The 27,915-nt window shown below is 35.4% G+C and overlaps 2 protein-coding genes across 2 annotated transcripts in view; one reads left to right on the top strand and one right to left on the bottom strand.

Moving 5' to 3' along the window:
* Positions 1–27,915, top strand: part of ais (DExD-box helicase 52) — a 141,300-nt gene that overhangs the window by 26,135 nt on the left and 87,250 nt on the right. The gene's annotated exons all lie outside the window — the stretch shown is intronic.
* LOC148947817 (GPI mannosyltransferase 3-like) overlaps positions 1,228–27,915 on the bottom strand; it is a 35,283-nt gene continuing 8,595 nt past the window's right edge. Inside the window, exons 3-8 of the mRNA XM_089096242.1 lie at positions 25,561–25,789; positions 12,208–12,352; positions 10,233–10,520; positions 8,687–8,809; positions 6,588–6,767; positions 1,228–1,538 (exon numbers count right to left, since the gene is read on the bottom strand). Coding sequence (XP_088952368.1) covers positions 1,259–1,538; positions 6,588–6,767; positions 8,687–8,809; positions 10,233–10,520; positions 12,208–12,352; positions 25,561–25,789 — 1,245 coding nt within the window. The 3' untranslated portion in view covers positions 1,228–1,258. The remainder of the gene's footprint in view (positions 1,539–6,587; positions 6,768–8,686; positions 8,810–10,232; positions 10,521–12,207; positions 12,353–25,560; positions 25,790–27,915) is intronic.

Below are 27,915 nucleotides of genomic sequence, written 5' to 3' on the forward strand. Positions count from 1 at the left end.
AGGACCTCTTTAGGCTTGTATATCAGAAATTTGGGTGGAACTTTTCTTGTCGTTCTGAAATTGCAACAGAACTTTTGCTATGCTTGCAACATTAGGGCCGTTCTTTTGCTCTAAGATCTCACATCTTTCTGCAAAGATTTCCGTTCTTTTAACTCATCTTTGTTCTAAGATCTTACAGCTCACTGATCTTAGCAAAAAGTGTGAAGGACACCATTTTTCTGCCATATGGAACAATGATGAGAGAACTTTGATGATACACTCATCATTGTTCTTAGACCGCTGATCAGAGCAGAAGGATGAAAGACGTTTGCAAAAGAACGCCATAAGATGTAAGATCTCAGTGCTAAGATTTCACTTTTAAGCATTCGTTGTCAAAAGATGTAAGATCTTAGATCAAAAAGATGAGTAAAAGAACGGCCCTATTATCAAAGTCCTCAACAGAAATCCCCAGCCATTCATTGTACCCAGTCTTTTTGTATAAGTTCCATAAGACCTTTTTGCCTTAACTGAAAAGAATTTCACAAATCTGATAGAAAACAGATCTAGCTTCAAGCTACTGGTCATCAAACAAAGTTCAAAGTTGGGCTTTAAAAAATATTTTTTTTTTATTATCTTTTTATTTTGTTTTCAGTATAACCAATCAATACCCGTAATTAAAAGTATGTATTCAATCTGGTAAATTTGCATATAGTTTACGCATATAAACTCTACGCGACGGATATTTGTTGGTACTCTGTAAGCAGTGAATGCGGTAGGTATTATTTACCTCGTTAGCTATAGCTATTGACTGCATTTTGTACAGCACTACTCAAGTATATCAAGCGAATTAAGCTATACGAAAAGTGCGGTTCAATCCCGCTCTCTAGGTACGTGATTGAATAAAGGTTAAGATAGCAAGGTCAGTTATACTGATGAAGGATAATAGATTGCCAATTATTGTGCCTTATGACCATCCATCTTTCCCCAAACAAAAAACAAATTTTCCTCAAATGGAATGGAAAGGAGTCATCAAAAGGATTTAAAGGGAATTGGAATTTCATGAGACGAAGTAAGAAGTGAAGCTTTGAAGAGGTTGGGGAGGGGGGAGGAGCATGCACAGCTCTGTTGGCCTGAATTGGCGCGGTACTGCAAAGAGCTATTAGCTATAGTAGTGTTAGTAGTAGTAGGTGTGTGTATATGCATATCCTTTTCACTCTATTCTAACACTGACAATTTATTCTGTTCATTTAATATTTTTTTAATTTCCTAAAAGTAAAGATCACAAATCACTTCTTCTTAGTATAAGTGTGGTTAGATCGAGGGTATCTTTGGTGGCAGGTGGGTTGTTGTATATAAATGTTATATCACCAGTAAATCCTTGTGATTCTATAAATTTGTCCATGTGTGGATAAAGGAAAGCATTAATCAGTAAAATGTGAGTGTGGTTTTTAGCATCAGGAGCCAGCTGGTAGTAATATTTCAGCCATTCTGTTGGATTTGAAAAGAAGCTATCATCACTGCAGTCGATATACTTCACTGGCATTTCTAAATGAATTTGACTAAAAAATGAATGAATTGTGAGAAAAGATTACGCTAGCGAGAAGGTTACTAAATGGACAGAATGTTAAAAAAGGAACTAGAATTTTGAATTTTATTGATTGTAATTTTTCTAATATTTTTTTTTCTTTGATTGGTGCCACTGCAAGTAATGTACACGTGAAAACTGTACTGTACCTTTTGCATAGATTGAGTGTGGAATTTTATTGTTTTTTTTATGTAATTCTTAATATCCCTGGACTTTAAATAAGAAAACGAGAATAGTAATTGTGTCAGTAATTTCTAACTATCAGTAAGCATACTTTTTCAGCCAAAAGCTGACGTAGGCATTTCTTTTTGACAAAGTAAAAAAAAAAAAAACACTCAGAACTTCTATCTAGTTGATTTTCTTACTGAACATATTGTTGTTTGAACTTAATCATAGTTTGAACATATGAACTTAAATCAAGGCATCACTAGAACTTCTATAGTGGCTTCAATGCCACAGATTACTTGAATTTTGAAATATTCTCTGAGATTTTAGCATTTTGTCTTATCAATGTTCAACTTCTTTCCTGATAATAAAATCCAAAATTCCAGACTCTTTTCCAGAGTTTTTATCGTTGATTTTATATTTTCATACAATTCTGCCAATGATATAATAGAAAAAAACCTGAGTCTCAACCCATATAATTATGCCAGTTGCACTTAATGATGTTAGCAGGACACTAAAATAATGAAAAATCCCTCATTGAAAAAAATGGGAAGATTCAAGAAATGTGAAGAAACGTCATCTAAAACTCAACTCAAGTTGTCTCTGAGACAAACGTGGGCAACCAATGGGTTGTTTCCATATAAAAAAAATAAAAAAAAGCCACTGTCATCTTGATAAAAAATGCACAGTTAATTGTAGAAACCTAGATAAAAATATTGATTGTATTTATTCTTTAATCTGTTTCTATTTTTGACTTGCATAGACAGAAGAAAAAAGAACCACCTTTGATAAAAGAGCACAACTGTTATATTTTTATTTCTTTTTTAAGGCTAGCCAACATTCTGTATTACTAACTAGCCATTTTAGAATTGATCCAAAGTTGTTTAAAAAAAATAAAAATAATAAACCTGCCTACTTTCCGAAAATAAAGGCTGAATCCAAATAAACTTCACACTTTTGACATCCAAATTTTAATGAATTAAGATTAAATTTGTTTTCCATTCTAATTCTGCTAAGTGCCACTGTACTGTTCTTAATAAATCAAATAATTCTCAATAAACCCACTTAAAAGCACCAATACATTCTCTCTTATCACTTTCCCATGTTCTTTGATATTGTTCTGTAACCTTTTAAAATGTTCTTGATGTTGCCAACTTTTTACAAACTTTTTTCGAATCTTGATTAATTATCTTGTTACTATTAAAAATTATGTAAATTTACGTGAAATTACTGTCTGGTGTGCGATTTGGGTAAATAGGATGATTAGCGACAAGTTTCTCGAATTTCATGGTGGGAATCTATAACTGGGAATATTGAACTATACAAACTAACCTTGATTGACTTGTAAGATGAGATTGAATCAAATCAATTTGTCTATGTTTGACAAGTTACTATCTGCAATAGTACTCGGGAAAATGTTTCGCTTTTATGATCGTAATTTTCGCAGCGTGATATTCACGGAATGAGTTTCAGAATTGTAGGATTATACGCACTGTTAGATTTTTTTAAGTATTAAAGCATTTAGTATTTTGAAAATAATGGCCTGAAGAACCATATTAGAGCTTAGTTGTTATTTAGACCCAAACCTAAATGCTGGTCAAACATAGCTCCCTTTTCCGCCGTCTCAACAAAAAAGTTTCGTGAGCTAATAAAGATCGCTTGCTAACATTATTGGAGAATTCTGCTAAACAAAATGAATCGTTGTTGGAGAAAATTGTAAAAAAAAAATTGAGCGCGATATTAAAGATTTGATAATATAGCCAAGTGGAATGACTAGTTTTCCAGGGGTGGATCCAGAATTTTTTCTTAGGAGGGGGGCAAAATAGGTTGATCCGATAAAGGATCAACCTATTGCGTTAGAAGCAAGTTTAATTAACGCAAACTTTGTTAATTAAGTAAATTACACTACTTTAGACTACGTTAGGAAGGGGGCGCCCCCAGCCCCCCTGGATCGTCCACTGCTAGTTCCTACGCTGTAAATATTTCTAGAGAAATCATGAATGATAATATTTATTACTGTTATATTGTTTTGTTGATTTCCTACTCATATCTTAATAGGTATGCTTACCTAGGAGGCTATGCTGATTTCTTTTTCATAAATTGTATTGTTTTTTAATTTCCCGCCCAAATAACATGTTTCTGAGAATTGACTAATGATTTATAAACAGAAAATTTAGCGGATATGGCTGGAAATTTACATATATATTGCCTAAGACAGCTCCGCTCACCAAAGCTTTGAAATTCTTTGGGTTTCTGGAATCACCAGTTATAAATGTAAATCATGTTGGGAAAAAAAGAGCCACCTATAAACGTAACATTAAGAATGAGTCAAAATACGAATTGCCTCCATGCGGCAAATTTTGCAAAATTTTCAGAGTAGATTCCAAATGTTTTTTTAATGCTGATTTTTAGAATTTATTACTGACTCATTAGGCAGGGCTTAAAACCTAATAACCCTCTTTTTATTCACAAAACAGAAAAGTATAGTTGGGAGAAGCCAAAATTCATAGAATTTTAAAATATTTGCAGAGATTTCAAATTGTTTCTTCTAAAATGTAAATTTCTATCTTTGGAATTTGTTATTTGGCTGACAAAATTGATTAAACCCACTATTTTTTTTTAATTATAATAATAATGATATTATTTTTCGAGCTTTGAAAAGCCAACTGACATAGGATTTCATTTCGCATATCACAATCGCCTTTCATCACGGTCTATTGGCCTTAAATTTATGTATCATCTATGTTAAACTGCAAACATGTACAACACCAATGAAATCAGTTTCTTTTTGTGAGGCGAAAACGTATATGAGACAGCTGGCCTGGCCATTGTTTTTATGTATTAATCACAGTTTATATAATTATCCAGTATGATCTCTCCCTATCTCACTCATTATAAAAACTCAGACCAAGGTGAGAGTGCTCCAGAGAATGTTTTCGTAGATAAAAACATAGGCGACATCAGATCTTTTCATGGCCAGACGATTCCGACTGTGATCTAATCAGACATAAGAAGAAACCCGCTATTACGAATAATGCGCTTAGTTGGAAACAATCGGACACAGATTAACCAGTTAATGCAGAAAGAAGTGGGAGGAGTTTTTTGTTCGTACCGAGAATGAAGACCAGAAATGATCTGCGATAAGCTTACTGGATAATTATATGAACTGTGGTATTAATTTAAAAAAAAATTCCCCACGAAATAAGTTTTCCAAAGAAAATTAAAGAGCTACATTAAATAAAAAATGAGCAGAAATAAAGCCAAATAATTTTCCAAGCGTGAAACTACCACAAATCACCATCAGTAAATACATGAAACCCAAAACGAACTGAAATGACATTAAATAACCGAGTCAAAATCAAAACGAGCAGAAACTAACATGAGTTGGGCTGATACCCCCATACCTTCTGAAGACAAGATTATAATTTGCACTTTACTGAAAACAATTATTATTTCGAGCTGAATGTTTCTATTTCTTAAAAAAAAATCAGCAAGAAAAGAATGTGGATTGACAGTTTAATAAATACATACTGATATTTATTCCTTAAAGTCTTAATAATTTTAGACTTATTTAAGTTAAAAAAGTGAAAAATGTAAAATATATATTATTTTCAGTAAAGTGCAAATTATGTTCTGGTCTTCAGAAGGCTTGGGGGGGGGGTTAGCCCTACTCATGTTGGTTTCTGATCGTTTTGATTTTGAAACTACACGATGGTGCCTTGGTGAAACACAAATATGTATATTGTGGCTACATCACTGTTTCTTGAGACAGCGCTATTGCGCTGCCTATGAAAAGAAGGGTCACAAACAAGTTTTTAAGGTAGTTAGAAATTGGAGAGAAATTGATCTTGTGTAATTTAAAAATGTCTGTTGAAGAATTTAAAGACGCCAGCATTGGCAGCAGTTTAGATATGCTTAGGTTTAGCAAAAAAGGAAAGATACTTTATTCATACTTGCAAATTTGTATAGTGATAACATTGTACTCATAAACAAGTAACAAGACACAGAACTCTGTACTGCATAGTATTAAGTTATCTGGCAACACCTACTGGTTTCCTGAATACTGACAGTTTTTTCCTATTCCATATATACTTTTCCCAATTGCCAAGATGCGCTAAGGTTAGCTTCTAATTTTAGCGTTGCGCCTTAGGAAGTTTCTGATCTTCTCTGTATCTATGATTTGTGACATTACATCCGAGATGAGATTTCGTTTTTTTTTCTTCAAATCGCTTGGGTTTCTAGTCGTAAATGCTTTTCTTACTCTGGACTAAAATAGAAACGGTACTCGAAATCTTGTCTCCAGAAAGTAGACAAGTAGGAAGTAGACAATATGGAAGAGGAAATCTGGTCTTTTCAGTTTCTTTTGTAAAATGTTGCGGATAAAAAAGTTAAAACGAAAATTATTTTTAATTTTAATTGTCATTTTCAAAGTAAGAATACCAGTAAAAATGGCTGCGAAAGAGAATTTTATTGTAAGAGGGAATCTTATCTCCCATTGTATATATTGTCCTTAAGCTTAGTTTCGGTTAAAATGAGCTAGAGTTCGGTCTTTTAAAGGTTGTAGTAGACGCTGCAACCTTGGTGTCTAAAAAAAAATGTGAAGAAGTCTAGAATCTTATTCAGATACATCCTTAGCCAACATGTTTGTTTGGGGGGGGGTGTAGGGAGAGGGCAGTAGGTCGGTCATATTTTTTCAACCGAGATGGATGTCTCGGTTGCAGTACGGTACGTCCACTTGGCTTCACGCCAAAATTTTATTTCACGCCGAAATTCAGGAGGGTGGGGGGGGGGGGGTGTGGACGTCTGCCTTCAATCATACTCAATGCTCCTGGTCAAAATTATAAAATGTATGTCTTACCTATACATTCTGAATTGGAAGCAGGTTATCAGCATCAGCAGGTTTGGGTTTGGATAGGTTTTTAGTTCATATGCCAGATCTCTCATCCCGTAACTCATTGCACCCATGAACCAATATGTGAAGTAAAATAACCCCATAATGTTTGGAAGGAGTGTCTCTACCACCAATAAAATTTGGAGCCTGTAAAAAAGTTGTATTCTATTTGAGTAGCAGTAGCTAAAATCAACTCAAAGAAGCATGACGCCTGAAGCATTGTACTCATGTATGCCTTGCTATTAGAGACCTATCATCAGGCAGTTCTTGTTTACAAGTGCAGCCAAGCATCCAGTTCTTGAGCCTAGAACTCCCCGTGTGAAAATTCCTGTCAGTGAATCAGAGAGTTATTCCAGTTAGCTATAAAAAGTTCTCAAGAATTTCGATATTTTTCCCATGATTAAGTAAAAAAAAAATCCGTAAAAGCTTCAAAAGAACAAAAATTACAAAAAATCCGGACAGTTTTTGGCACCCCTTCAATACCCCAAAATGCTTGTTTGTCATTTGCTCTTTAATGAAAACTAACAGACTCCTTAAATCGGAACTTTATTTTAGCTGTTAAACCAAAAAAAAATCTTGAAAAACTTGCCTATATCTTGTTTTTCAGTGATAGAAGAAAGAAAACTATTATTATCAAATTCTCATTCGATTTCAATGCTCTACTGATCTTGTGGGAATTACAGAGGTGCGCGGGGGAATGTTGCAGATTTATTAAATATATACAACCTCATCACTAGAAACATATTCCGGTAATCTATATTGAATCAGCAGTAATTTGGAGAGAAGATTATCACAGGGTTAGTCACCAAAATCGGATGGGAATATTACTAATTGGTCACAAGTTTTAAGATAAAATTTTTTTTTTTATATTCTTGAAAACCAAAAGCTGGACAAGGTCAATTGCGAATGTTTTTTTTTCATCTTACAGATTTGAAATTGGAAGTTATAGTGCACTTTTTAAGAGTCAAATTTGCACTTTTTTGAATTTTTTTTTTAATGTTTTCACTTTTATGACTCTAATAAATCAAAAATCATTAAGATTTTAACGAATAAATATGAGCATATAAAACTGATAATTCGCATTCATTTGTATTTTTGTCAGTAAAGTGCAAATTATGTTCTAGCCTTGAGAAGGCATATCGGTTGTGAGCCCTACTCATGATATTTTCTGCTCGTTTTGAGTTTCAATTATTTATTGATGCGGATTTGTGGTAGTTTTACTCATGGTAGATTATTTGATTTTTTTTTTCATTTTTTGGTTCAATGGAGTTCTTTACTTTTCCTTGAAAAACTTATTTTGTGGAACAAAAGTTGTTTTTTTTTATTACACGTATATTTAAGATTACACGATTACAAGTATATTTAAGGCACGCATTTTCAAGCTTCTCGTGAGAGGTCGTTGAGATCACTATGCAGGGAGAACGGCGTATTTCACCCGTGTTCATTTGGGGATTATATTCGGACTAAGCGTGTAAAATAGGTGCTGAAAAGGTGCCAACTATCTTGTTTCATTTACACTAATTTTCCCAAACAAAAGAATTTGAACACGGATAGTTTTAAACTTGCTTTGCTGAAGCAAGAAACAGTTTGACCGGTCAGTGGAGCTGGATTTAGCCCCCCCCCCCTCCGCCCCTAAGACTGAAGACAGCACATGCCTTTACCCCCTCATTCCTCCTGATATACAGCTCCATTGCTAAGAAATATGTGTTTTTGAATGAACTGATTTTGCAATATAAGAACTACATATTCCAACTTGTAAACGTAGGAGATAATGCGGTGTCTGACAAGGACCCTTAACTCATGGAAATTATGTAAAAATGACGTAAAATATATGAAATCTCAAATATTGAGCAAAAATTATTTTCAATATGCCATTGAAATTTTCATAGTGGGACGAGATATCTACAACGGGAAGTGGGGGGGGGGCTTCTAAGATGTTATGATGTTGCAGTGTATCGGACAATCTGCTATATATATATTTTCATTTAATTTGCCTATTTTATGTTTGTTTTGATATTAACCGTGTAAGTCAAAAAGTATCAAAACACAAGTTTGTTTAAACTTACCTTCTAATATTTTGTTTAGAAAATTTAATGTATTCAAAGAACTCTGCTACTGCTATCCCACATAGAACAAGCAATGTTGGCATAATGGGTATGATGAAGCGTTCTTCTTTGTGAGGATTTAAGCTAAAAGAAAAATAGGTCATATTATCTAAGAATACAGATAATGAGATTAGGGCTGAAATAGAGAAGACCAAAGAATCGGTGCGAAAACGAGCTAAGTCCTAATTTGATGCGAAAATGATCTGAATTCTGACTCATTGCAAAAAGGAGCTTAATCCTGGATGGAAATTTCGATTCATGCTTATTTTTTTTTTTTTTAAATTTTGATTGCGATCCAGTATTTTATTTCTTTAGAAGAAAAAGCTAAATGAAATTAATCAATTTTCTAACAATTAATATATATTAAAACCGTGCCAATTTAGGAACTAATAGTAATTAGTTTAAAAAATTGAAAAAATCCCAAAATAAAGAGCGATGCTAGAACTTGAGACGAGTAGAAAAGTAAGTTATCTTATAATAAAAACCTAAATCGAACAGACATAACTAGGCCTGAATGTATGGACCCTAAAACCTACAGGAAATAGAATGAATGATCAAGCCAAACGTAAAAAGAGAAAAAAGAAACAAAAAATTCACAACCGCATTTTGTGCTCTACTGGAAACTAAAGAGATCCCTTAAAAATTATCAGTTAACGTATTGTAAGTTTTAGTTCGGTAACAGTTTCCTATGCTTCTGACTGAAATAGAATTATGGGAAAAAATAGTGCTGCAAAAAATTATCGTATTTAAAATAGAACAACTGGAATGGTTATCGTAAACGGGTTTATCTGAAGAAATGTTCTGTTGTTTCTTGTAAACTTAATTAGTGGTTTGGTTATTTTTTCAATTTTTTGGTGGTTACAACAAAAAAGACATTGCTTCAATTATTGGTTGTTTTCTTTTTAGTTCAATTGAAAAATAAATAGACTGGTTCAAAAATTGCTAATTTATGTTTCAAATATGTATCCAAGTATTGATTTTATGTAATTTTGAACAAGGCCATACCCAGGATTTTTTTTCGGAGAGGGTTTTACTCAAAGATTTTTTTTTCGGGGGGGGGGGGAGGGATACACAAAAAAACTAAAAAAACATACAAAATTCGTTTATATCCATTTCTGTTACTTTTTTACGAGTCAAACAAACATTTCTGGGGGGGGGGTTCAAGCCCCCTAGTCCCCCCTCTGGGTACGGCCTTGCTTTCGAATGAAACGAAATTATAAGCCAAAATAGCGCAGAAAAAAAGCGGTCTTTTTAAATAATAAAACTAATTGTATTTTCCCAATGTATTTATTCTGTGAAATTGTGCTTCTTTCTTGTAAAGAAAACAACCATCAATTTTTTGTTAATTTTTTTTCATGTATATGACAAAAAATTACATCTGTTCAGATTTTTTTCAGTAAAGTGGGACTACGCTCATACCTTTAGGTATGGTTTCAGGTATGCGTCGGAATCGCAACATGTAATATAAGCGGGAAAATTGTGAAATAATTAGTGAATGTTTGCTTACCTTAACATTATTAACGGGAACACTGTATTCAAGACAAGTATTTTATCCGCTGTCAAAGCTGACCTTTTCCAAATTTTGAGTCGACTTAGTATGAACAGTGCTGCAGGGATGCAGGCATGAGTCAGCATAAATGGGCAGCACCAGTTCAAGTAGAACGTGACCCTTTCTATGCCGAATTGAGCGGAAGCCTGCTTTAACACGTTGAAATCGATGAAATTGTATGGCGTTATTGAAAACTCTTCGTAACACCAGTAGTCAGCGTAGATTGACAGTGTGACAACCAGGATACTAAAATTACATTTATTCAGTATTACATTGTTTTTTTTTAGAGCCAAAATTATGAATGAATGATTTTTATTACCCATCTTTAGCAATACAAAAAAGTAAAAATGGAGTAGAGAAAAAATGAAAAGAAAACAACAAAACACATCGAACAAACAAACAACTTAAATTAATACTTCAATAACTAAAAAAAAAACAATAAAAAAACCAATGGCGAAACTATTTACATAAAAAGACAACCATTATACATTACTGAATGTGGTTTACCGGAGTAAAAACGGAAGAAAGGATAGTTAAGAAAAGGGTAATGCTGCGTGTACGTTTTTGAAAACCTGGTACAATTGCTGCTCGATCTATTGAAATGCAGGTTCTCATGAGGAATGCAGAATCTTTTTATCAAAATTTATCTGTAGTTAAAGTTTTAAATCCTGAATTTTGTGTCCGAAAAAAGAATTGATTTTTAGTTTATAGAAATTGTATTAGATTTTTTGTCAAAGTTATACTCCCTGGCTATTTTTTCATTCTTTTTCATCCAAAGTGAAAAAAAATAAAATGTAAAGTTTGAACACTTTGGTTTACGGCTTACGCCCAGCGCCTTAAAGTTTCTAAATTTACGAAAAAATTGCTTTTATAAAAAAAAGGGGTTCTTCTATTTTTAGATACTAAAAACTCCTTAGATACTGATTTAAATATGTATGCTTTATTATATATGGTGCTACCAATCTAAAAAAAAATACTGCAATCAAAACATTTTTTATTTGTAGTGTTACAAAACATGCTCCTATATTTATAGATCTTCTTTCTTTTTTATTTTTTAACTAGTTTACTTCACATTGTTCTTTAGATCTAAGTATAAAACTATAGTCAAGTTTTAAACTATATTTTGGTTCTGAAGAGAAAAGAAAAAAAAACATACAAAAGAGCTATCTACTTCTCCCACTTTTCACAGACAGATATTTCAAAATGAAGCTAGAATACGCCTCCGTGACTTCAAGTGTCATTAAGCCTCTACTAACCTCTTAGGGGAGCTACATACCCTAACGTAATTACCATAATCAAGCCGCCACCATGAACCTTAGCCATGAGAAAATTAATAATTAGTGATGTTACCCTGTTTTAAGTTAGTCGGTTTTGTCACGTTCTCTGCATTTTGTTTCCTCAAAACTCAAATTTGGTAAATTATGTCAGTGATAGTAATTTTTTCAACTTTTAAAAAGAAAAGAACATAATTTGCAAATGTCCACCGTGTATAAAAATCCTCTAGAGGACTTGTGAGCAGAATAAATAACACTTAGAAATTCTTCAGATGTAGCCTACATTGCATCTACGGTGTAACCTGCAACTTTCTTTTTTTGTAGATTTTATTTGAGGCAAAAAATAATTCCTACTTGTTTTTTTTTAAAAGGATCAAAAGTTTCAGCATTGATAATTATTAATGTTTAAATATAGCGGTACGAATCACCTAGCCTATACAGCAATGTTTTTTTTCTATTTATTTGCACCATATTAAAAGATCAATAGAAAAATGTGCTATAAAAGCCCATGGAACTTGTGCTCCTATATTAGGTCACTTTCAATATTTTTTCTTTTTGCCAAAGTGGTTTTCAAGAAAACCGTACAGCCCCAACAAACAATTTGCGAGCTTTTTCTAGAGTTGGTCTTTTCTACAGTTATGTGAAAATAACGTACTTACCTGGAAGGTATACTAAAACGCAGACTCATCATGAATTCTTTTGGGTATCTATAAATATGTAGCACTATAAGTGTAAAGTAAAATATAAGTCCACTGGGTCGGATCCAAAAAGAAAGAACACCAACTACTTTGTAGAGCCATACTCCTGAAATGATAAAATGAAAAAAATGATATAAAAGAGCTGCGTTTGAACTAAAACGGATAGTAATGGCCCTAAGCTTGGCCACCTAGGTTGTACCAATTTAATTTCTTATTTCAAAACTTTGATTTAATCTTACATTGAAGATTTTTAATAGGAGAAGGGGCCCCTAGTTTTCTAGGAGATGTTGCCTTTCTTAACCCCCCTAACGTTGTCTCTGCATTTCTTTCAGAATGGACAATTTTTCCATTCGCCGTTCATTTCATGCAGCTTTTATAATACGTATAATAATTTTAATATACTTCTATGTAAGAGGCATTGCTTTAGCGTTGCCAATATTAAGAGTTATGTGCCTTCTATTCATTGTTTTTTCACCTGACCACTTCGAGTGGAAGGAGTGGTCGTGGAAACATGGGATGGGATCATTTCATCGTAATTTAAAAGTTATAGTGGCCTTTTCAGAGTCGAATTGATTTGAGGGTAACTATACCCCCTCCACGTGCCTTTCTATTTGCTAACCACTCACCCACCCCCAAACCCTCTAAGACATCTGATCGAAATTTTGAGATAGACTTTTTTCAGAATGGTAGAAAAGTACAATAGATATGCCTCTAATGATGACATGACCCCCACGGCTCCTGGGGAAAGGGCTAAAAATTATGCAAATCGAAAATCGTTTAAAGATAAATTATATAGTAAAAAGAGAGAGGCGTGTTTGATTTTGGGCGTCCGATTGGCCTAAAGCTTTCAGGGATTGTTCTCTGGGCTAAGAGGGTCACAAATTTTAGTCCTCTGTTCTTTGGTCCCTAAGAAGACCAAAGAACATTGACCCCCAAATATGGAGCCCCAAAAAATGGCTCAGAATTTTTCCTATTGGCTCGAAAGTCGAGCTAAAGAGACATAAAAAAAGCAAAAGAAAAATAGAACAAATATTGATTTTCTGTAAATATGGGCCAGAGAAAGAAAAACAAATCTTTTCAGTGCACCTTTACACCTAAAACTGCCAGTTCCTGGGCCAACGGGACCCTAAAAAAAGGGTCAACATTTTTGTTGTTGATTGGCTTGAAAATTCGAGCCTTAAGAGTAGAGTAGTACATTCCATTTTGCGTAGGTTATATTCCATCCTGTGCTATCTGCGTAGGTTATGTTCCCTCCCATGCTATTTTAAGGGCTTATGCTCCCTCCCATGCTATTTTAAGGGCTTATATTCCCTTCCATGCTATTCTATAGCGCTATGTTCCTTCCATTGTTATTCTATGGGACCTCTACACGTGATTAAACACGTTATGAAACTACGTGCTATTTGCTTATGCCCCGTTGGTACCATTCCAAACGAGCAGGGATTCCCCACCAGTTCCTAAACATTGCAAAAAAGATAGTAGTATGAACGCGGATTCCCCACACAAATTTGTTTCAACTCCAAGTTTTTCAACCAGACTGGTTTTATGAAAGCATAGTGTGTACATGTGTGTAGGCTTTGTTATTAAAAACTTGGACTGTACAATCAGAATTGTTTGATTGACATTTAAAAAGGTGTAATGAGATTTGCAAATGTGAGTGCAGGATTCGCGAATTTGATCCTATTGAAGATTAACTTGAAATACAATTTTTTAGCTAGAAATGGCTGAAAAGTGTTTTGGGGGAGATGGGGTGATTGTGTAATGTATAATACACAACTAATGTCTGGACAGTGTTGTCAATTTAAAATATACTTCGATGTGTTGTCAATTTAAAAGAAAGTGCTTAAAGGGAAAGTCAACTCCCGTGCAACTCAACCCCAGCCTGAGCGTGCATTTAAGAAAATTGCCTGATTATCGAAAAATGAAGAAACACCTTCCAAAAGTCGACAGGAATGAGATCGTCTTGAGGGGGGAATTTTCCATGGAAGAGATGGAGAGTATTTTCACGTGAAAACAACTTCAACCATGCCCCCCCCCTCCCGCTGCATCAAATCCAATACAATGATTTAAAATATAGATCTAAAAAATAGTCAGCCATAAATATGCTATAATTATATTTTTATAAACGCCTCTTAATCATCTACTAAACTCATTTGCTTTCATCAAATACATTGAAAATAGAATATCTCGTTTTACTTTGACAAAAAAAAAAACAAACTTTTGTCAACGTGTCTTGAATAACACGAACACATATGTTATTAATCTATGTGATAAGACGCATGCCAATGTTGTTTTGAAATCACCCCTCTCGGTAACAGGATTATCAACAGGGATGGTTTTATTTAAACCAGAAAAAGACTATTCTGTGTGATTTTTTCTTTACTTGGTGGCCATTCAAAAAGCGAGGATTTCTGTTAAATAATTCTTATACCTTTTAAATTAGCTTTACGGGGTTTGAGAGACTCTGTTGTTTTATTTTGTGTGATTTTTTCTTTACTGGCTGGCCATTCAAAAGCGAGGATGTCTGTTATATGAATAATTCTTATAACTTTTAAAATAGCTATACAGTTTTTGATTGAATCAATTTTTTTATTCTTTTATATTTTTTATTTACTTGGCGGCCACTACAAAAGTTTTTATTTTAGTTAAATAAACAATTCTTATACCTATTTAAATAGACTTACGGGGTTTGAAAGACTCTGTTTCCTTATTATTTGTGATATTTCTTTACTTAGTGGCCACTACAAAAGTGAAGATTTCTTAGAGATAGATAATTCTTAAAAGATTTAATGAAAATTTACATGGTTTTAGAGACACTGTTGTTTTATTATGTGTGACTTTTTCTGTTTGATTTTTTCTTTACTTTGTGGCCATTCAAAAAGCGAGGATTTCTGTTAAATAAATAATTCTTATACCTTTTAAAATTGCTTTACGGGGTTTGAGAGATTCTGTTGTTTTATTCTGTGTGATTTTTTCTTTACTTGGCCGCCATTCAAAAAGTGAGGATTTCTGTTAAATAAATAATTCTTATACATTTTAAAATAGCTTTACGGGGTTTGAAAGACTCTGTTGTTTTATTCTTTGTGATTATTTATTTACTTGGTGGCCATTCAAAAGGCGAGGATTTCTGTTAAATAAATAATTCTTATACATTTTAAAATAGCTTTACGGAGTTTGAGGGACTCTGATGTTTTATTCCGTGTTATTTTTTCTTTATTTGGTGGCCAATCAAAAAGTGAGGATTTCTGTTAAATAAATAATTATTATACCTTTTATAACAGATTTACATAGCCATACAGATTATGACGATTTTTTCTGCGTGATTTTGTATGGACAGGGTTACCACTCAAAAAACAAAGAGCTCATTTGAAAGAATGAATCTAATACCTTATAAATTGTCTTTACGTGGTCTGAGAGACTAGGTCGTTTTATTCTGTTTGATTTTTTCTTTACTTGGTGGCCATTCAAAAGCGAGTATCTCTGTTAAATAAATAATTCTTATACATTTTGAAAAAGCTTTACAGGGTTTGAGACTCTGTCGTTTTATTCTGTGTGATTTTTTCTTTACTTGGTGACCATTCAAAAAACGAGGATTTCTGTTAAATAAATAATTCTTATACATTTTAAAGTAGCTTTTTGTGTCTTTCTCTGAGAGGCGGGGGTAAGTATTTAGTTTAAATAATTCTAGGAGAAATTGAGTTTTATGACTGGTATGGAAAAATGGTACATGTTAAATATTCGGGTAAACATTCGACTAATAAAAGCTTCACTATACATAAGGATATTGTGCTTTTCTGAACTTTCTAAGGCGGGAGTAACTATTTAGTTTAAATAATTCTAGGAGGAATTGAGTTTTATGGATGGTACTGAAAAAATGGTATGTGTTAAATATTCGGGTAAACATTCGACTATAAATAAGGCTGTTGTGTCTTTCTGAACTTTCTATGAGAGGTGAGGGTAAGTATTTAGTTTAAATAATTCTAGGAGGAATTGAGTTTTGTGGCTGGTGCGGAAAAATGGTACGTGTTGAATATTCGGGTAAACATACGACTAAGAAACGCTTCACTATAAATAAGGCTATTGTGTTTTTCTGAACTTTCTAGGGCGGGAGTAGCTATTTAGTTTAAATAATTCTAGGAGGAATTGAGTTTTATGGATGGTATGCGTTAAATATTCGGGTAAACATTCGACTATAAATAAGGCTATTGTGTCTTTCTGAACTGTCTCTGAGGGGTGAGGGTAGGTAATTAGTTTAAATAATTCTAGGAGGAATTGAGTTTTGTGGCTGGTGCGGCAAAATTATTCTTGTGGGATAATGTAAGTTCTGAGGGGGGGAAAAATGGTATTTTTTAAGTAGCTGGTAAAAAGGTTGCTTGAAATGCTTCATTAGAAATAGTTTATTGCTAATGATACCTCCTCGACAGATATTTGTTTTATTGTATTTTATAGCTATTAGTCAAACGTTGCTCTGTGTTTGTCACACCAACTATTAAATATTTATCGGGGTTTTATTTTTTCTGTTCAATTATTTTCAGTGTAAGCCAATATAATTAACTCATTCTTGTATTCGAACTTAACTTGTAGGAATAGGACTTCTAGAAATAGGACTTCTAGAATAAGGATTCATTCCCTCGACTAAATCAGTTTATTCATGTAAAATGGTGAACAAAAGACTATTAATTCTCCGTATTCTTCTTCTTCTTATCTAGCTAAACGTTGCGCTGTGTTTGTCACACCAACTAGTAAATATTTATCGGGCTTTTATTTTTTCCGTTCAATTATTTTCAGTGTAAGCCAATATAATGCTAGGAGGAGTAAAAATGGTAGTTATTTAGTACCCGGTAAACATAAATAGCATGGAGAAGAATGACTATTGAATGTCGCGCTGTTTAAGTTAAGAGGTGAAATCAAGACCAGAGGAATTTTTGAGATTTTTCATAGGTCAGAGATGCAATAATGTTACTCTTTTTTAATAGCATGGAAAAGAAAGACTTTTGAATGCCTCACTGTTTAAGTTAAGAGGTGAAACGAAGAGCAGAGGAATTTTTTAAGATTAGTTATTGGTCAGATATGCGAAAATGGTACAGTTTTTAAATAGTATGGAAAAGAAAGACTATTGTATGCCTCACTTTCTAAGCTAGAGGTGAAATCAAGACCAGAGGAATTTTTGAGATTTTTCGTTGGTCAGAGATGCAACAATGGTACACTTTTTTTTAATAGCATGGCTAAGAACGACTATTGAACACAGAGACAACACACATGCAGAGACGACACACACATAGCGACGACACACGCACAGAGACTAAACACACACAGAGACGACACACACACACACAGATGAAACACACACACAGAGACGAAACACACATAGAGACGACACACGCACAGAGACGATACACACACAGAGACGACAAACACACAGAGACGACACATAGCGACGACACACGCAAAGAGACGACACACACACAGAGACAACACACACACAGATACGAAACACACAAAGAGACGACACACACACAGAGTCCACTCACACACAGAGAGGACACACACACAGAGACGACAGACACAAAGAAACGAATCACACATAGAGAGGACAAACACACAGAAATGACAAACACACATAGAGACGACACACACATAGAGACAACACAGACACAGAGACGGCACACACATAGAGACGACACACACATAGAGACAACACACACACAGAGACGACACACACACAGAGACGACACATGCACAGAGACGACACACTCAAAGTGACGACTTACACATAGAGACGACACACACACAGAGACGACAAACACACAGAAACGACACACACACACACACACAGAGACGACACATACATAGAGTCAACACAGACACAGAGCCGACACACACACAGAGACGACAACACATAGAGAGACGACACGCACACAGAGACGACAAACACACATAGACAATACACACACAGATACGAAACACCCACAGAGACGACACATGCACAGAGACGACACACACACAGAGTCCACTCACACTCAGAGAGGACAAACACACAGAGACGACATACACAAAGAGACGAATCACACACAGAGAGGACAATCACACAGAAACGACACATAGAGACGACACATGCACAGAGACAATACACACACAGAGTGAACACACACAGAGAGACGAGACACACACACACACAAATGACAAACACACATAGAGACAACACAGACACAGAGACGACCACAGATACGAAACACACATAGAGACGACACACACATAGAGACAACACACACAGAGAGACAACACCCACACAGAGACGACACACAGACAGAGACGACACACACACAGAGACGAAACACTCAAAGTGACGACTTAAACATAGAGACAACACACGCACAGAGACGACAAACACACAGAGACTACACGCATAGAGAGACGACTTGCACACAGAGACGACAAACACACAGAGACAATACACACACAGATACGAAACACACACAGATACGAAACACACAAAGAGACGACACACGCACAGAGAGGACAAACACACAGAAACGACACACACACACAGAGACGACACACACATAGAGACAACACAGACACGCGCGCCACTCTAAGTGAACCTAGAACAACCCAACTTTTTGGATATCTCTCTCACTATGACTCTGTTTGTGTGTCATGTCTGTGCATGTGTCGTCTCAATATGTGTGTCATCTCTGTGGGTGTGTCGTCTCTGTTTTTGTGTCTTCTCCGTATGTTTGTTCGTCTCTCTCTGTGTGTGTGTGTGTGTTTGTGTGTGTGTGTGTCGCCTCTGTGTATCTGTCGTCTCTGTGTGTGTTTCGTCTCTGTCATCTCTGTGTCTGTGTTGTCTCTATGTGTGTGTCGTCTCTGTGTGTGTGTTTCGTTTCTGTGTGTTTGTCCTCTCTGTGAGTGTCTAATCTCTGTGTGTGTTTAGTCTCTTTTATGTTTTTGTATGTTTGTTTGTGTAGTCTCTGTGTGATTGTAGTCTCTCTATGTATGTCGTCTCTGTGTGTTTGTCATCTCTGTGTGTGTGTCGTTTCTATGTGTAAGTCGTCACTTTGAGTGTGTCGTCTCTGTGTGTATGTCGTCTCTGTGTGTGTGTCTTCTCTCTGTGTGGTTGTCTTCTCTGTGTCTGTGTGTCTTCTCTATGTTTGTGTCGTCTCTATGTGTTTTTCGTATATCTGTGTGTGTGGCGTCTCTTTGTGTGTGTCGTCTCTATGTGTGTTTGTCATTTCTGTGTGTGTGTCTCGTCTCTCCGTGTGTGTTGACTCTGTGTGTGTGTATCGTCTCTGTGCATGTGTCGTCTCTATGTGTTTGTCCTCTCTGTGTGTGATTCGTCTCTTTGTGTCTGTCGTCTCTGTGTGTTTGTCCTCTCTGTGTGTGAGTGGACTCTGTGTGTTTGTATCGTCTCTGTACATGTGTCATCTCTGTGGGTGTTTCGTATCTGTGTGTGTGTTGTCTCTGTGTGTTTGTCGTCTCTGTGTGCGTGTCGTCTCTCTATGAGTTGTCGTCTCTGTGTGTGTGTCGTCTCTGTGTCTGTGTTTTATATATGTGTGTGTCGTCTGTGTGTGTGTGTGTGTCGTGTGTGTGTGCGTGTAGTCTCTGTGTGTGTGTAGTCTCTCTGTGTAAGTCGTCACTTTGAGTGTGTCGTCTCTGTGTGTGTGTGTGTCGTCTCTGTGTGGATGTTGTCTCTGTGTTTGTGTTGTCTCTATGTGTGTGTCGTCTCTGTGTGTGTTTCGTATCTGTGTGTGTGACGTCTCTTTGAGTGTGTCGTCTCTATGTGTGTTTGTCATTTCTGTGTGTGTGTCTCGTCTCTCTGTGTGTGTTGACTTTGTGTGTGTGTCTCGTCTCTGTGCATGTGTCGTCTCTATGTGTTGTTTCTGTGTGTTTGTCCTCTCTGTCTGTGATTCGTTTCTTTGTGTATGTCGTCTATGTCTGTTCGTCCTCTGTGTGTGTGAGTGGACTCTGTGTGTGTGTGTAGTCTCTGTGCATATGTCGTCTCTGTGGGTGTTTCGTATCTGTGTGTCTGTCATCTCTATGTCTGGGTTGTCTCTATGTGTGTGTCGTCTCTGTGTGCGTGTCGTCTCTCTATGTGTGTCGTCTCTGCGTGTTTGTCGTCTCTGTGTATTTGTCGTCTCTATGTGTAAGTCGTCACTTTGAGTGTGTCGTCTCTGTGTGTGTGTGTGTCGTCTCTGTGTGTATGTTGTCTCTCTGTGTGTGTGTGTGTGTTGTCTCTATGTATGTGTTGTCTCTATGTGTGTTTCGTATCTGTGGTCGTCTCTGTGTCTGTGTTGTCTCTATGTGTGTTTGTCATTTCTGTGTGTGTGTGTCTCTGTCTCTCTGTGTGTGTTGACTCTGTGTGTGTGTATCGTCTCTGTGCATGTGTCGTCTCTATGTGTCGTTTCTGTGTGTTTGTCTTCTCTGTGTGTGATTCGTCTCTTTGTGTCTGTCGTCTCTGTGTGTTTGTCCTCTCTGTGTGTGAGTGGACTCTGTGTGTGTGTGTTTCGTCTCTGTGCAAGTATCGTATCTGTAGAGGTATCATATCTGTGTGTGTATTGTCTCTGTGTTTGTCGTCACTGTGTTAGTTTCGTCTCTCTATGTGTTGTCGTGTCTGAGTTTGTACGTCGTCTCTGTTTGCGTGGGGTCTCTATGTGTGTGTCTTATGTTTGTGTTGGTGTGTGGATCGTTTCTGTGTGTCTGTCGTCTCTGTGTGTGTGTCGTCTCTATATGTAATTATTCTCTTTGTATGTGTCGTCTCTGTGCATGTGTCTTCTCTGTGTGTGTGTGTGTCGTCTCTGTGTGGATGTTGTCTCTGTGTGTGTGTTGTCTCTATGTGTGTGTCGTCTCTTTGTGTGTGTCGTCTCTGTGTCTGTGTGGTCTCTATGTGTGTGTCGTCTCTATGTGTGTTTGTCGTTTCTGTGTGTTTGTCCTCTCTGTGTGTGAGTCGTCTCTTTGTGTCTGTCGTCTCTGTTTTTTTGTCCTCTCTGTGTGTGAGTGGACTCTGTGTGTGTGTCGTCTCTGTATGTGTTTCGTATCTTTGTGTGTGTTGTCTCTGTGTGTGTATTGTCTCTGTGCGTGTGTCGTCGCTTTGTTTGTCGTCTCTGTGCGTTTGTCGTCTCTGTGTGTGTCTCGTCTCTGTGCGTGTGTCGTCTCTATGTGTGTTTCGTCTCTGTGTGTGTGTGTCATCTGTGTGTGTGTGTCGTCTCTGTGTGTGTCGTCTCTGTGCGTGTGTCGTCGCGATGTGTGTGTCGTCTCTGTATGTGTGTTGTCTCTGTGTTCAATAGTCGTTCTTTTCCATGCTATTAAAAAAAAAGTGTACCATTGTTTCATCTCTGACCAATTAAAAATCTACAAAATTCCTCTGGTCTTGGTTTCACCTCTAACTTAAACAGTGAGGCTTTAAATAGTCTTTCTTTTCCATGTTATTAAAAAAAAGTATACCATTGTTGCATTACGGACCGATAGAAAGTATAAAAAACTCCTCTTTTCTTGATTTCACAGCTTAAATTAAGCAGTGAGGCATTCAATAGTAATTATTTTCCATTCTATTAAAAAACAGCACCGTTGTTGCATCTCTGACCGATGAAAAATCTCAAAAACTCCTCTAGTCTTGGTTTCACCTCTTAACTTAAACAGCGCGACATTCAATAGTCGTTCTTTTCCATGCTATTTTTGTTTACCGGGTACTAAATAACTACCATTTTTACTTCCCCTAGCATTATATTGGCTTACTCTGAAAATAATTGAACGGAAAAAATAAAAGCCCGATAAATATTTACGAGTTGGTGTGACAAACACAGCACAACGTTTAGCTAGATAAGAAGAATACGGAGAATGAATAGTCTTTTGTTCACCATTATATATGAATAAACTGATTTAGTCGAGGGAATGAATCCTCATTCTAGAAGTCCTATTTCTGCAGGTTAAGTTATAATAAAAGAATGAGGTAATTATATTGGCTTACACTAAAAATAATTGAACAAAAAAAATAAAACCCCGATAAATATTTACTAGTTGGTGTGACAAACACAGAGCAACGTTTGGCTAATAGCTAAAAATGCAATAAAACAAATATCTGTCGAGGAGGTATCATTAGCAATAACCTATTTCTAATGAACCATTTCAAGTCACATGTTTACTGGGTACTAAATAACTACCATTTTCACCTCCCTCAAAACTTAATTTACCCCACACGTACCATTTTTCCGCACCAGCCACAAAACTCAATTCCTCCTAGAATTATTTATACTAAATACTTACCCTCGCCTCTCACAGAAAGTTCAGAAAGACACAACAGCCTTATTTATAGTCGAATGTTTACCCGAATATTTAACACATACCATTTTTCCATACCATCCATAAAACTCAATTCCTCCTAGAATTATTTAAACTAAATAGTTACTCTCTCCCTAGAAAGTTCAGAAAAACACAATAGCCTTATTTATAGTGAAGCATTTCTTAGTCGTATGTTTACCCGAATATTCAGCATGTACCATTTTTCCACACAAGCCACAAAACTCAATTCCTCCTAGAATTATTTAAACTAAATACTTACCCTCGCCTCTCACAGAAAGTTCAGAAAGACACAAAAAGGTATTTTAAAATGTATAGGAATTATTTATTTAACAGAAATCCTCACTTTTTGAATGGTCACCAAGTAAAGAAAAAATCACACAGAATAAAACAACAGAGTCTCTCAAACCCCTTAAAGCTATTTTAAAAGGTATAAGAATTATTTATTTAATAGAAATCTTCACTTTTTGAATGGCCACCTAGTAAAGATAAAAACACTAAGAATAAATCAACAGAGTCTTTCAAACCCTGTAAAGCTATTTTAAAATGTATAAGAATTATTTATTTAACAGAAATCCTCGCTATTTGAATGGCCTCCAAGTAAAGAAAAAATCAAACGGAATAAAAACATCAGAGTCTCTAAAAGTCCGTAAAGCTATTTTAGAGTGAATAAGCAGTATTTTTTTAACAGAACTTGTCATTTTTTGAGTAGCCGACACTTAAAGTAAAAATCACTAAGAATAAATCAGAATAGTATCTAAAACCCTGTAAAGCTAATTTAAAATGTATACAAATTATTTATTTAAAAAAAATCCTAGCTTTTTGAATGGCCACCAAGTAAAGAAGAAATCACACAGAATAAAACAACAGAGTCTCTCAAACCCAGTAAATCTATTTTAGTATGTATAATCATCATTTATTTATAAGAAATCTTCACTTTTTGAATGGCCACCAAGTAAAGAAAAAATTACAAAGAATAAAGAAACAGAGTCTCTAAAACCACGTAAAGTTACTTTAAAATGTATAAGAATTATTTATCTAACAGAAATCCTCGATTTTGAATGGCCACCAAGTAAAGAAAAATCACACAGAATAAAACAACATAGTCTATAAAACCAATAATATCTAATTTATAAGTTAATAGAATTTTTTAATTAACAGAAATCCTAACTTTTGGAATGGACAACAATGATAGAAAAAATCACACGGAAAAAATAAACAGAGTCTCTCAAACCCCGTAAAGCTATTTTAAAAGGTATAAGAATTATTTAACAGAAATCCTCGCTTTTTGAATGGCCACCAAGTAAAGAAAAAATCACACAGAATAGTCTTTTTCTGGTTTAAATAAAACCATCCCTGTTGATAATCCTGTTACCGAGAGAGGGGATTTCAAAACAACATTGGCATGCGTCTTATCACATAGATTAATAACATATGTGTTCGTGTTATTCAAGACACGTTGACAGAAGTTTTTTTTTTGTCAAAGTAAAACGAGATATTCTATTTTCAATGTATTTGATGAAAGCAAATGAGTTTAGTAGATGATTAAGAGTCGTTTATAAAAATATAATTATAGCATATTTATTGCTGACTATTTTTTAGATCTATATTTTAAATAATTTTATTGGATTTGATGCAGCGGGAGGGGGGGGGCATGGTTGAAGTTGTTTTCACGTAAAAATACCCTCCACCTCTTCCATGGAAAATTACCCCCTCAAGACAATCCCATTCCTGTCGACTTTTGGAAGGTGAATCTTCATTTTTCGATAATCAGGCAATTTTCTCAAATGCACGCTCAGGCTGGGGTTGAGTTGCACGGGAGTTGACTTTCCCTTTAAGCACTCTCTTTTAAATTGACAACACATCGAAGTATATTTTAAATTGACAACACTGTCCAAACATCAGTTGTGTATTATACAGAACACAATCACCTCATCTCCCCAAAAACACTTTTCAGCCATTTCTTGCTAAAAATTTTTATTTCATGTAAATCCTTAATAGGATCAAATTCGCGAATACTACTCTCCAATTCGCAAATCTCATTACCCCTTTTTAAATGTCAATCAAACAATTCTGATTGTAGTGTCCAAACACCGGTTGTGTATTATACAGAACACAATCACCTCATCTTCCCCAAAACGCTTTTCAGACGAATCTAGTTAAAATATTGGATTTCAAATAAATGCTTAATATGATCAAAGTCGCGAATTCTACACTCCAATTTGCAAATCTCATTACCGCTTTTCAAACATCAGTCAAACAATTCTGATTGTAGTGTCCAAGTTTTTAATAACAAAGCCTACACACATGTACACACTATGCTTTCAAAAAACCAGTCTGATTGAAAAACTTGGAGTTGAAACAAACTTGTGTGGGGAATCCCCGTTCATACTGCTATCTTTTTTGCAATGTTTAGGAACAGGTGGGGAATCACCGCTCGTTTGGAATGGTACCAACGGGGCATAAGCAAATAGCACGTAGTTTCATAACGTGTTTAATCACGTGTAGAGGTCCCATAGAATAACAATGGAAGGAACATAGCGCTATAGAATAGCATGGAAGGGAATATTAGCCCTTAAAATAGCATGGGAGGGAACATAAGCCCTTAAAATAGCATGGGAGGGAACATAACCTACGCAAATAGCACAGGATGGAACATAACCTACGCAAAATGGAATGTACTACTCTACTCTTAAGTTCTTGGGGACCCCAATGCACATTTCTAAATTTATAGTTTTAGCAAGTCTGCTACTTTGTGGTAGCAAGAGACCTGAAGTGAGCCTCCTAGTGACTTTCCTGGCGGGGGTTGGTGCAAGGTGACTTTGAAGTTCATGTTGGGGGGGGGAATAATTTTCTCCGATCCTCACAAAAGAGTATCGGCTATTTGATGAATCCCATTAAATAAATTGAAAGTTCACGCGCATTTTACTTTGGAGGGTCTCTAGGTGGCAGACCGTTCTAAAATGTTAATGGCGTAAATGGAGGTTCACAGTCTTATTAGTTTAATTATCTAGTATGTACCTTTTTGCTCTTTTCGCCATGGATAGAAGTAATATGCAATATGCAGTAGCGACATCTCAACCGTGTTTGTTAGAGCTCTGTTTCCTGTGTATATGTAGAACCAGTTCGTCATTAGAAAGAATAGTGACCAATTGTAAGCCTTTCTACCGAATTCTTTCCTTATGATCTTGAGGAATAGGAAGTCTCCAAGTGCTGTTACAAATCCTTGAAGGGCGTAAGCTGAGAAATACTAGAAAGGAGAGAAAAAATAGATTGGCTTATAAACTTTTGACTTTAGTATAAAACTGTAAATTGATATATTACAAGATTGTTATCCTGTTCCCGCGATGCTAATAATAGACTAGTCTAGGGTGCAGAAAATTTTCTACTATTTATTAATATTAATTAAAAAAACTTTTTCCACAACATAAGTTTTTCAAAGAAAAGTAAAGAACTCCATTAACCAAAAATTAGCAAAAATAAAATCAAATATACACTTTACTGAAAAAAATATAAATGTTTTTACTTTTATAACTTCACTAAATCAAATAATATAAACAATTTGATGACTAAATATCAGTATGTGTATATGTTAAACTGGCAATGCACAGTCATTTGTAATTTTCCAGTAAAGTGCAAATTTCCTTCTGGGCTTGGAAAGGGTTATGGATTTTGCGCCCAACTTATGTTTATTTCTGCTCGTTTTGAGTTTGACTCGGTTATTTATTGTAATTTCTGTTCGTTTTGGGTTTTATTTATGGATGCTGATTTGTGGTAGTTTCACGCTTGGTAGATTATTTGATTTTATTTTTGCTCATTTTTTGTTTAATGGAGTTCTTTACTTTTCTTTGAAAAACTTATTTTGTGAAAAAGTTTTTTTTTAATTAATTTCTGTTCGTTTTATATTGACAGAGTATTTTCAGGGAAAAAGAAAATAACTATTTAAAGCTTTTCGTTTTTTTAAGACTTTTAAATTTGGCCTGCTATTTGTATTCTGGAGAAATATTTTCTGCAATTTTTAGCAACATACACACTTTTAAAAATCTGAACACAAATAGAAGTGTTTAATTTAGTTTCATACCTCTTCTAGCTGACCTCAAATGGAAAACTTGATACCATTCGTAAAAAAAATCTGTTTACTTTCTTTGATAGCTTGGATACACTTACGCTAATTTGACTGGGTTAACTTTTAAGAGCAGATGCAGCTCCGAAGGTTGAAACATACTAATTTCGGTCGTTCTTACGATACTACTATGATGCCTTATTTGGAATTAACATTATCACTATGTTTTATGATTTAATCTTAAGGCAACATTTAGTTTTTAAACATAATGGGCAAATGGGAGGCTGGGCGTCGGAGGGCAGGAGTGGGAGAGGGACTAGTTGCCCTCGAATCACTTCCGACTATTAAAAAGGGCATCAGCCCTTTCTATTTTCAATCGAATGAGCCCTTTTCGAAGTTTCCACGACAACTCCTTCGAAGTGCCCTGGTCTAAACAACAACAACAACAAAAAATAATACATTATACCCACATCGATCTTTACCATAAAAAATGTCAAGTCTTCCAATAACTTTCGACTATTAAAAAGGGCACTAGGCCTTTCGATTTCCAATCAAATGAGCCCTTTTTGAAACAGCAACGCTTTCTATACACACCTTATATGCCACCAGGGCATAAATTACAACCCTTACCCTAAGGGCTGTTAGGGTGGTTTTCATCCTCTAAGACCTATTTTCCTGAACTTTCAACTACGTTAAACAAAATGGCTATCTCAAAATTTTGATTGGGTGTGTTTGGGGAAATGGTGGGCGTAGAGGGGCGGTAGTCGTTCTCCAATCACTTTCAACAATTAAAAATGGCCCTAGCGCTTTCAGTTTCGAATCAAATGAGCTCTTCTGAAGTTTATACTGCAAAGATTTAAATAAAAATTAGTATACGCACATAGGGCATAACTTACAACCCTTGATTTTATGATTGGGATGGGGGTGTCACTCTCAAAGAACTAATTTCCAGAACTGTCTACTACGGTGAGGAAACTGCCTCTCTGAAAATTCTTGTTGAATGTGTTTGGAGGAATGGTGGGCGTGAGAGGGGGGTTAGTTACCCTCCAATCACTTTCGACTATTGCAAAGGGCACTATCCCTTTCAATTTCCAATTGAATGAGCCCCTTTTGAAGTTTTACGACAACTCTATCTATAAAACCTTATATGCCTCTTCAGCATAACTTGCAGACTTTGTCATTTGGGCTCTGGGGGGTTTGTCATCCTTAAATAGATAATTTCCAGAACTTTCAACTACGTTGAACAAAATGGCTATCTCTAAACTTTGATTAATGTTTTTGGGGAAATGGTGGGCGTAAGAGGGGCGTTAATT

Source organism: Artemia sp. Qi Xiang Cuo, chromosome 10, assembly GCF_049724085.1.
Source record: "Artemia sp. Qi Xiang Cuo chromosome 10, ASM4972408v1, whole genome shotgun sequence".
In the NCBI taxonomy this organism is placed as follows: domain Eukaryota; kingdom Metazoa; phylum Arthropoda; class Branchiopoda; order Anostraca; family Artemiidae; genus Artemia; species Artemia sp. Qi Xiang Cuo.